General features: G+C 35.7%; 1 protein-coding gene and 1 pseudogene across 1 annotated transcript; both read left to right on the forward strand.

Moving 5' to 3' along the window:
• The first annotated feature begins 1768 nt into the window (after positions 1-1768).
• LOC126632519 (putative disease resistance protein RGA3) lies at positions 1769-3244 on the forward strand. Its single transcript, XM_050302944.1, has one exon. It carries the CDS (start codon positions 1769-1771, stop codon positions 3242-3244), a length of 1476 nt encoding a protein of 491 aa, XP_050158901.1.
• An 877-nt stretch (positions 3245-4121) lies between these two features.
• LOC126632520 (uncharacterized) lies at positions 4122-4980 on the forward strand (annotated as a pseudogene).
• Positions 4981-12294: the final 7314 nt, after the last annotated feature.

Below are 12294 nucleotides of genomic sequence, written 5' to 3' on the forward strand. Positions count from 1 at the left end.
GTGCACAGAAGCTAACGACATTGCACATAGACGTTGTTTGGTTTGACGACCTTCCGTACATGATTGTAGATTTTCTCGTGAAGGATGGTCATACTATGTAATTTTGGTGCGGGGTGCTCTTTTCTCAAATTTCCAGCCATGGCTTAAGGCAGGGGGAAGGATGAAAAGTGTGGTTGCAGGGCAACTGGGCAACTCCTGCATCTCATCATTCACAGCCAAATTTTCCTTACAAGTCTAAATGTGAACGTGCATAAGGCCCAACTTTTATTTAGGCTCATTACATTATACCGGCCCGTATTTCTCATTCCAATTTTGTAGCTCAGTGTTATCTTGTTTTTTTTTTTTTTTTTTTTTTTTTTGTAATTTGTTATTATTAAGGAAAATGGGAGGATTCAAAATTGTACATAATTTAGTAATTTCAACTCGGTGCCATGCGTGGAAACTCAATTTCCTATCTACTAGAATATTAGCCTCGGAACCACAGGAAAGTTTAGATAATGTAGAGCTGCATTGCCTGCTTTGCTGTCTTGCGATATATCTCGTTGTTTTATCTCTCACACATGTCAAGTTGTACATTAGAATATCTCCAATGACGTTGTAACTAAGACTATTTTATTAACAAAAATGTGACTTTTACTACGTATTTGTATCATCATTTATATCATCTCTATAATAAAAATGGAATCCACATGTGTTAGTGGGTTCTATCTCTATTAGAGAGATGGTACGAACATGTGGTAATTGTAACTTTTTCTTTTAACAAACGGTATTATCTACACTAAAGGGGGTGGGGATGGGCTAAGTCTCACAATGAGCTAGTAATAATGTGGTTCAAATTCGCTTTTGGAGAAAGTCGAACCTAAAACCCCACTTACGAGTGAAGATAAATAACACTAGATCTTGTACCAAATGCCAAACAAATAAGAGAAAAATTGCATAAACTAACAAATAAGAGAATACAATCAATACAACAATTATCCCCAAAGCATAAACATTAACAATAAATAAAATTATTACAATTTTAACCTGTGTCTTATATAAATGGTTTGTCTCTAAAAATTTATTCATACTTACCCAATCAAAGTAGGTTTATTTGTCCACAGAATATGACTGCACAACTACCCTGCATCTCTTTGGCCAAAAAAGAAAATTAAAGAATTAATTTCCTATTTCTAATTATCTTTCTTTTAACGCAATAAATAATTGGAAACTTCAATGTAATTGGTAATGAAATTAAAATATGTTATTCATTCCAGTCAAAGTCGGTTGAAACTTGGGACATGTTTATAATAACACTACTTGCTGCTTAAAGTTCAGCAACCACTTTTGATACACAATCACATATGGATTCGTGTCTAAATAATTAAAATAATAAACTCTAGTTAAACACGTGTTCAAATGTCATTGGGTAGCATGAGTGATTGTCGAACTACTAATACCTAATGACATTTGAACACGTCTTAATAATTGAAATTGTAAACAAAAAATTAAATAGGTGTTCAAATGTCATTGGATGCTCATTTTATAATTGGAATTCATCAAAACAGACAGAGGGTCTCAATCGAATCGACGTGGAGTTGGAAATTAAGATGCAATATTTGACGTACGATTGACTTGGGAGTTTTGCCTTGATAACAGTCACTCATATATATTATATATATATATAAGCTGGGTAGAAGAGAGGCAATACCAAAACCCATATAACATTAATTTCTTGTTCATCATTTCTTTTCTCACTGTCAACCAATTTTTGGAGAGAGGCTGAAAAATGGCTGACGGGATCATTGCCATGCTACTGGAGCGGCTGGTTTTAACAGTTTATGAGTACGTAGACGGAGAGATGAAACATGTTTTGAATGTCGCGAAAGAAATTGATGATTTCGCTGCCAAACTCAAGGGCATTCAAGCTGTTCTCGAAGATGCGGAGCAAAGACAAGTGAAGGATGCCAGCGTCAGAATCTGGTTGGATAAGCTGAATGACATATCCTACAAAATGGTGGACGTGCTGGACACTGACATACTGAAACAACAAGTTGAGCACCAAGAACGAGAAGGTGAAAATGTTGCTCCTAAGAAGAAGATGAAGAAGAAGGTAGCTTTCTCTGTTTCCCCTAGTTGCTTTTGTTTTCGCAAAGCCAAAGAGGTAACTTTTCGCCATGAATTTGCGAGAAAGATAAAAGATTTGAATGATAAGTTAAGTGTGACTGATGAGCAAAGAAGAAACACACTTGTGTTTCAACTCAATCAAAACGGCATTCAACAAGTACCTAAACGACAAGAGACTTCTCATTATGTCGACATGTCTAAGGTATTTGGCCGAGAAAATGAAAAAAATGTTTTGATTACAAAGCTGTTGAGTGATGGTAGAGAAGATCGGAGGGGGATCTTTATCATCCCTATTCTAGGGATGGGAGGAATGGGAAAGACAACTTTGACCCAATTAGCTTATAATCTTGCTAAAGTTCAAACCTATTTTGATAAGAGAATATGGGTCTGTGTGTCACACCCGTTTGATGAGATTAAGATTGCCAAAGCCATAAGCAGTGATAACCCCCCAACTTCAAATGATCAATTGAGCCATGTCTTGGACTCTATGTCAACATCAATCAAGGGCAAGAGATTTCTCATTGTCCTAGATGATGTGTGGACCCACGACCCTGAAAAGTGGGAACTATTAAGGATACCACTTATCCAAAGTGGTGCTAAAGGCAGTAGAATATTGGTAACTACAAGACAACATGATGTTGTTGATAAAATGGAAGCAACAAGGGACATGATTAATCTAGAAGAGTTGAGTGAAAATTTTTGTTTGTCAATCTTCGACCACTTTTCCGGTAGGCAAGTAGATGAGTTTGAAGATATTAGTAAGGAAATGGTAGAGAGATGCAGGGATTTGCCTCTCGCTGCAAAAGCTTTAGGCAGTCTCATGCGCAACAAGAGAACAATGAGGGAATGGTTAGATGTCTTGAATAGTAAGATATGGGATCAAGAAGAGGTGGAGCAAAAAGTTTTTCAACCACTTTTACTAAGTTATTATGATTTGGCCCCAACAATCAAATGTTGTCTTTTGTATTGTGCTAGTTTTCCTAAAGATTATGAGTTTGAGAAGGATAATTTGATTAATCTTTGGATGGCACAAGATTATCTTAATTCAAAAGGTAATAAAGATAAGGGAGAAGTTGGTCAAGAATTTTTTGATAACTTAGTTGCACGATCTTTTTTTTCAAGATTTGAAGAAATATAGTGTCAGTGGTAAAATTATAGGTTGCAAAATGCATGATATTGTTCATGACTTTGTGCAATCTCTCACCAAGAACGAATGTTTTATCATCGACGTTGAGGGTGTTGGCAGTGAAATCGAGGTTTGTGATGAAAAGGTTCGCCATTTAACCGTAATAACGGCAATGAATAATTGCCAAATTCCGCCTTCTGATGCTTATTACAATTGCAAAAATCTTTGTACCCTCATAAATTTTGGTTCACCTAATTCTGTGATAGACTCAAATTTTATTTCACAATTGAAATGTCTTCGGACATTAAATTTGAGTAAAAGTGGGATAAGTGAAGTCCCAAAGGAAATTGGCGAATTGATACATTTGAGGCACCTTGATTTGTCATTGAATGGTGATTTGAAGATATTGCCGGACAGTATCTGCGAGTTGTACAATTTGTATACCTTGCGCCTTTGTAGCTGCCATTTTCTTGAAAAACTACCTGATAACATCGGAAAGTTGATTAGCTTAAAGCACCTCTATGTTGTTGGGTGTTATCTGGAGTACTTGCCAAAAGGGATTCGGAGATTAAAAAAGTTGAAAACAATTGATGAATGTGTTGTGGTTTGTGGTGAGGAAGAAGACAGTGCGGCATTACAAGTGGGAGATCTGAGAGTCTTGAACCTTGAGGGCAGACTCACCTTAAAATTGAATGGGGATGTGAAAGATGAGAGGGAGATTGAGAAAGCACAGTTGTGGCACATGAAGAAACTATTTCATCTCGAGATTAATTCTGACTTTGTCCGATACAACAAGACTCTCAGCATGATAGAAATGATGAATGCCTTACGACCGCATGAAAACCTGGAGTCTTTAGTCTTTTGGTATTATTCAGGCAACACCTGCCCCAGTTGGATGATGTATTTGCACAACTTAAGATTCATCAGTCTACATAGATGGAGTGAATGCAAGTTTTTGCCTCCTCTTGGGAAATTGCCCTATCTTGAAAAGCTGACTCTATGGGGAATGTATAAAGTGAAAAAGGTTGGTGGTGAATTTTTGGGAATAGTCAACAAAGATGAAACGTCATTGAAATCATTGTCATCCTCATTTTTCCCGAAGTTGAAACAACTCAAAATTGTCTTCATGGACGTGTTGGAAGAGTGGGAAGTAGGTGTGGAAGGGTGGAACAATGAGGATTCTGTAGTTACAATCATGCCATGCCTTTCCTCTTTAGAAATTAAATATTGTAACTACATGAAAACACTGCCAGACTTCCTCTGCAAAACACCATTGCAGAATCTTATCATCAGTTATTGTCCCATGCTTTCAGAGCGTTGTGAACAAGGCAGTGGAGAGGAGTGACCCAAGATTTCTCACATCCCAAACATCAAAATCTCATCATCCTATTGGTAATTGAGCTCTATCTATCTTGTTTATGCATTTATGTATGTATCAATTACAGCTGCTATCATCATATTTGTTTAATTTGCTTATTTTTCTTCTTCAAAGGACATGAGTAATGTGATCAATTGGTGACTCGCGAGCTAGGCATATTTATTAATCTTCTTTGGAAAGGTAATTTTCTTCTTTTATATATTTTAATGATTATTTAACTTCAGCTACTCATTTCTAGTTGTTTTCTTAGAAAATTTAATTGTAGGACAATGTGTCCGAGATGTTGCTGAATTGGAAATTCATCTTTCGTTTTAGGATTTTGTCAAAGCGCGCGAAAAGTGTGATGTTGACCATCAACGTCCCCTACTGAAGTTTCAACTGAAAATTTTGATTATCTTTATCAATGCCATGAGAACTTGCAGGCAATGGAAAGTGATTCCTTAAAGCACTCCTCTGCTGACTCCTCGTTGCTTGGACCTGTGGTCTTTCGTGGTGATCTTTCAACAAGTCCACCTAGTGGTGATCTTTCGTGGTGATCTGCACTGTTAAAACCTATTAACTGATATCACCAGTGTTGAATCTGGGTGGTACAATTTCAATAAGGGAAATTAGAAAAACGATGTGGATGATTATTGAGCTAAGCTTTGTTGTATAGTTAACCTGACCATGCCCAACCCTACATCAAAGCATGTGACCCTCCTAAAATGTAGTCCCACCTCACCCCCACATAGTGTGAGACATCTCATCTACTTAACAAAAGATTTTCTTTTATAACCAAGACATAGCCTAATAACATTACTCGTCTAATAAATTTCTGCCACGTGTTTTAAAGTTGTTGATCCCATAAAGGACAAAGACCATTGAGATAACGGGTAATGGGTAACAAATATATATATTTTTTTAACGAAGAACCATAAGGGAGATAATTAACAAGGAAATGGATCCTCTCCGGATCCCTTTCCACCTAATCCACCTAGTTTGGGATCCAGGCCATTGAAATTTGATCCAACTGCTACAGTTATTATCACTTTTAAAAGGGTACCCTGTTTGTAGCCGTTTGATCAAATTTCAACAGTTCGGATCCTAGACTAGGTCGATTAGGTGGAAAGGGATCCAGAGAGGATCCCTTTCCAATTAACAACATGATTTCTCAATCAACCAAATATTTTCTTTCTACTTGTTCTCTGTTTCAACTTCCAAACAGGACACCGACAATGGTAGGGGCTAGGGGTGGGCGAGTAAGGTTGGTACCCGTTGTTTGCCGCGGGTACAGGACAGTCCAAAATATGAGGGAACGGGCCCATCCTGGCCCATTTCTAGCATGGAATAAGAAAGTTAGAATTTTTTTCCTCATCCTAGTCTTCTCAATCTCTCATCCCGACTCCTCTCATTTCACTTAGACCTCTATCCTCCTAACTCACTCCCACCGTCCCAGCTCTGTATGCCGCCACCATCATCATTAGACCTTGATCTCTGATAGCACCAGAATCCGGCAAGGCTCAAACCTTGACCTGCTTGCAAGATCAGAAATGGCGGTGGAAGAAGAGGAAAGGAGAAACATAATTGTTTTTGTAAAATTAATTTAAATTCTTTTTCTGACCGTTAGAAGAAAGAGAACATATGGCTTTATAGGCAGCCAAGTACACATATGAAACCTGCCACATGGCAATAAAAGACAGAAAATGTAAACAAACTCCCCTACAGAATTACAAATAGCAAAATAACCCCTCAACCTATGTCACTTATTACAGTTTGATTCCATTTCCTAATACTTGTGATCAAAGCAATCACAAGATCATAACAATGTCTTCCCTTTCAAATGAACCTTGTCCTCAAGGTTACACTGCAAAATCTGGAAATCGTGTATGGAACTCATCAAAATCTTCCTAAGTGGCATCCGCAGCTTCCTTACCACTCCACTGCACTAGAAGTTGAACTTCCGCTGCATTCTCTTTTTTGTACATCCTTTTCGACAGAATTGTTGCAGGTATGTCCTGAGCCAAGCCATCCTCAGTCACCAAAGGTAGTTCGATCTGTGGAGTCATTATTCCCTAGATGTTTTTTAAGGCAGCTAACATGGAACACATGGTGAATTTTTGACCTTTCAAGTAGCTGTAACTTGTATGCCACAACACCAATCTTCTTAAGGACTGCATAAGGACCATAGAACTGTGGTTGCAGCTTTTGATAACTATGGTTCACCAAGGATTGCAATTGATAGGGTACCAACTTCAAATAAACCATATATTCAACATCAAATTGACTCTCGGTTCTCTTTTTATCCACCCGCACTTTCATACGATTTTGAGTTAACTGCAAGTTATGCTTCAACACAGATAGTAGCTCATCCCCTTCAATCATACTTTGTTCCACAGAAGCCACTTTGGTGGAGCCAATCTCATGTGGAGTAATGTGAGGTGGGGAATAACCATATACCAATTCAAAATGAATGTACCTCGAAGAAGTGTGGTAGGCAGTGTTAAAACACCACTTTGCCCATGACAACCATTGAACCCACTTCTTTGGCTGTCCTCCAACAAAACACCTTAGATAGGTCTCCAAACATCGATTCATAACCTCAGTTTGTCCATCAGTTTGGGGATGATAACCCGAACTCATGCAAAGCTTGGAACCTTGGAGTTAATTCTCTCCAAAATGCACTTATGAACACTGGACCCTATCACTCACAATGGAGTTAGGCATACCAAGCAATCGGAAAACATGTTCTATGAACAGTTGAGCAACTATAGAAGCATTGTAGGGGTGAGTAAGTGCAATGAAATGGCTATACTTTGAGAGCATGTCCACAATAACCATGATAATTGAGTTTCCCTTGCAATTGGGCAGTCCCATTATGAAATCCATACTAATATCAAACCAAACCCTTTGTGGTAAAGGTAAGGGTTGTAGCAATCCAGGTGGTGCAATGGTCTCAAACTTATTCTGTTGGCATATGGCGCACTCAGCAACAAACTTCTTTATATCCCCTTTCATTCCTTGCTAATAGAACCCCCTCTTAATTCTCTAATAAGTTTTAGTTATACATTAGTGACCTGTTATTGGTGTGCAATGGTGCTCCTCCATAAGCTTGGTTCTTCATTGGGAATTTGGACTGATTACTACCCTCTTCTTATAGCATAAAAACCCATTGTCAATAGAGTATTTAGTTAAGGCAGAGTTGGTAGTGCCCTTGAGTTTGTATTCAGTCACCTTTTTTATCTTGTCCACAATCCAAGTATCACTCTCATTATATCTTCTTAATTCATCCATCCACCCAAAATATGGGTAAGAGATGTCGACTAATGCCATAGTGTTCTCAGGAGCAATTTCATGATGATCTGGAATTCGAGATAATGAATTTGCAACTATATTTTCATTTCCACTTCTGTACTGAATCTCATAATCAAACCCAAGGCGTTTAGACACCTATTTTTCCTGAAACTGAGTGTTGGTTCTCTGCCCCAAGAAATATTTCATACTGCTATGGTCCATTTTGATAATGAAATGCCTCCCTTGCAAATAATTTTTTCATTTTCTTACTACATGAATTATGGCAGTAAGCTCCCTCTCATAAGTAGAAAATGCTTGGTTCTTAGGTCCAAGTGCTTGATTGAAGAATGCAATTGGCCTTCGATTTTGTTGCAAAACAGCCCCTATACCATTTCTAGATGCATCACATTCTACTATAAAAGTTTAAGAAAAATCTGGAAGTGCTAGGACCTGTGGTGATGACATAATTCTCTTGAGTTGTTCAAGGGCTTCAGTAGCTGAATTATTCCAAGCAAAACCATCATTTTTAGTCAAATTGTACAAGGGTTGGCAAACATTTCCATAGCCGGGAATAAACTTTCGATAGTACCCAGTAAGCCCCAAAAACCCCTTCAACTCCTTTACATTTCTTGGTTGAGGCCATTCATGAATTGCTTTGAGCTTGGATGGATCTGCAGCCACCCCATTCTTCAAGCTCAGCAACTCGGCCGTCCATCGCAAAGAGACGATTGGTGGTAGAAGCACGGGGCATGCACGGAAGGGAACCAGGACCAGAGGCTGATACCAATGATAGCACCAGAATTCGGCAAGGCTCAAACCTTGACCTGCTTGCAAGATTAGAAATGGCGGTGGAAGAAGAGGAAATGAGAAACATAATTGTTTTTGTAAAATTATTTTAAATTCTTTTTTTGACCATTAGAAGAGAGGGAACATGTGGCTTTATAGGTAGCCAAATACACATATAAAACCTGCCACATGGCAATAAGAGACAGAAAATGTAAACAAACTCCCCTACAGAATTACAAATAGCAAAATGACCCTTCAACCTATCTCACTTATTACATTTTGATTCCATTTCCTGATACTTGTTATCGAAGGAATCACAAGATCATAACCATGGAAGAAAATGCCGATAATATCGGCGAAATATCGCCGATATTATCGGTTTTTCGCGCAATGGATATTTAAATAGGTATCCGAATGGTTTTCGTCATAATATCGCGATATTATCGATAATATCACAATATTATGGAAATATCGCGATATTTTTTGAACGGTGCAATCGGAAAAGAACACCGGAGATGGTATGCCTATTCCCGAGCTGATTTCGTCCCAAAAACCTTGCAAAAACATGATTTTTAACTTAAATTTCACGCATGCAAGAGGTAATCAACATATGTGATGTTGGTCAGAGTGCTGAATTTCAATGGAATCTCACCTGAAAACTTGTTATCTTCGAGTCGAAGACGAACCAGAGAGTCACGAACAGTTTGACAGAGAAGTGGAGAGATCGCCGGAGAAATTGTTCGAAATCTGTCAACAACCTCCTTGCTCAGCGGCGCACCGCCACAGACGAGAAGCCGAAACGAGCTGAGATCGTACTTTTGAGCCAACTCCTACTTCGCCAGAGCCACGATCAACGGCGGCGACACCGGCAGTTACGATATTTTGTGCCTCTCCGATGTTGCTGAGCTCAAGCGAAATTGACCCAGAAAACTGGTTTCTGAAAAAGGAAGAAGGATTCGAGATTGTCGGACTGAGAAACAGAAGGATCGAGAGAGTGGGAGAAGGATCGAGAGACCTTGGGTCTCTGTGCGTGTGTGTGGGAGAATGATCGAGAGAGTGGGAGATCTGTGTGTATGTGGGAGAATCGAGAAGGGGGAGAAGAGAGTTCAAAGAAGAAGAGAGAAGGATTGAGAATTCGAGATTCGATTCGAGAAAGAGAGACGTATGCGTGTAAGATCTGTGTGCGTGTGTTGTGTGTGTGTGTGTGATGGCATGTCTGTGTGTGTGTGTGGTTGGGTCATCTCATCTGACTCACCTGACTGATTTTACAATCACCTTTTACAATTGCAGACAATGGACAACAAATAATAGAGCTTTAATAATGAAACTGTGTGCCACTGTGAGTCTGTGATATTCTTTCACATGCAAAACCATGTGCCACTGTCTGTTATATACTTATATTCTTTCACCTTATTAGAGGTGGAGTATCAGAGGCATTCAGAGCATTTTCGTTTCTTCTTCTTCCCTTACCATTTTCAAAGCCATTCCAGATCCATTCCAAAGCTTGAACACAAAGGGTTCCATATTTAAGGTAAGTTTACAAACTTATATTTATATTATTGTAATTTATACAACAACAAATAAATTTGTATGGACTCGTATGTTAATTTTTTTAAGTAATTAATACTTGCATGTTAATTTTTGTAAGTAATTAAGTAATGTTAACAATTACATGTTAATTTTTTTAAGTAATTAAGTAATGTTGTATAATTATTCCCTAGGATAATTTTAATATGTTTAATGTTATTTATTATTTTATCTCCCTTACCATTTTCAAAGTCATTCCAGATCTATTCCAAAGCTTGAACACAAAGGGTTCCATATTTAAGGTAAGTTTACAAACTTATATTTATATTATTGTAATTTATACAACAACAAATAAATTTGTGTGGACTCGTATGCTAATTTTTTTAAGTAATTAATACTTGCATGTTAATTTTTGTAAGTAATTAAGTAATGTTAACAATTACATGTTAAATTTTTTAAGTAATTAAGTAATGTTGTATAATTATTCCCTAGGATAATTTTAATATGTTTAATGTTATTTATTATTTTATTAATATTAGGTTTTATTATCAAATTGGATTATTATTCATTAATATTAGGTTTTTTTTATTATCAAATTGGATTATTATTCATTAATATTAGGTTTTTTTTATTATCAAATTGGATTATTATTCATTAAATTAGATTATTATCAAATTGGATTATTATTCATTAAATTGGATTATTCATTAAATTGGCTTATTATCAAATTGGACTATTCATTAAATTGGATTATTATTAAATTGGATTATTATCAAATTGGATTATTATTCGTCACTATGTTTTATATTAGGATTATTTTTTTATCAAATTGGATTATTATTCATTAATATTAGGTTTTTTTTTAGAAAAAATTAGTATCCGGTCCGTAGTTCTTACTGTTCATTGACTAAGACCTTATTAGTTCTCAAATTTTGATTCAAGTCCCTAGCATTAATGTGATAATGAATTTACATGTTTATTATATAATTTTTTAATATAAAAATTAGTAATTAATTTAGGGTTTAATACTCACACCTCTATTAAACTTCTAATTAATTTTCAATTCAAACATTTCCAAAATAATAATAAATTAAATTAAATTAAGTTTGTACCTATTAGTTTTTTTTTTATATATATAAAAAGATTCTCAATTTTTAATCTTAAATGTACCCATTCATATAATTTTTCAATTTTTTTAATCTTAAATGTACCCATTCTCAAATATATCAATTTGTTATATTTAAAATGTACCCTTTTTTTTAATATAAAATCCTTTCAAATTTTTTAATCCATGTTTAAACTTATATGGGTACATTCTTTTTCGTTGATTTGAGAATGTATCCATGTTTTGGTACAATAACTTTTTTTGTTAATTTTGGTTAATGTACCCATACATATATGTACACACACACAATATAATAGAGAGTATAATTTATATTTTATTATTTTTGATCCCATAAATTATGGGTTTTATTTAAAATCTCATTAATATAAACAATTACAAATTTCAATTTTTAATTTTTAATTTAAAAAATATAGTAACTTACATTATTACATTAATGTCAGGGACCTCAATCAAAAACTAAAAACTAACAAGGTTTCAATCAAAGAATATTGATAGTTAGGGACCGCATCCAAAGTGTCCCTTTTTTTTATTATCAAATTGGATTATTATTAAATTGGATTATTATCAAATTGGATTATTATTCATCACTATGTTTTATATCAGGATTATTTTTTTATCAAATTGGATTATTATTCATTAATATTAGGTTTTATTATTCTATATTATTTTTTTAATTACTTAAATTTTTACAATCATTTTCTTTACTTCGTATTTAATTCTTCTGTAGAATAACTTTATTATTTAGGTTCTCTTATATAACCGTCATCACTACTATATTTTTTGGCCAAAACATATTTGTCTAATTTTCATGAAAAATAAATGTAGGTACGTTTAAGATGTCCAGTGGAGCTACTAAACGTGATCCAGCTTGGGAACATGGAGACCCAATAGACGGAAACAAACATGGCACAATTTGCAAATATTGTGGTCGGGTAATGAAGAGTGGCGGAGTGACACGACTTAAGTACCATCTTA

Source organism: Malus sylvestris, chromosome 8, assembly GCF_916048215.2.
Source record: "Malus sylvestris chromosome 8, drMalSylv7.2, whole genome shotgun sequence".
Lineage (NCBI taxonomy): Eukaryota > Viridiplantae > Streptophyta > Magnoliopsida > Rosales > Rosaceae > Malus > Malus sylvestris.

Bases quoted from the DNA above. Each gene is read 5' to 3' on its own strand.
- LOC126632519 (XM_050302944.1), top strand. From the start codon at position 1,769: ATGGCTGACGGGATCATTGCCATGCTACTGGAGCGGCTGGTTTTAACA.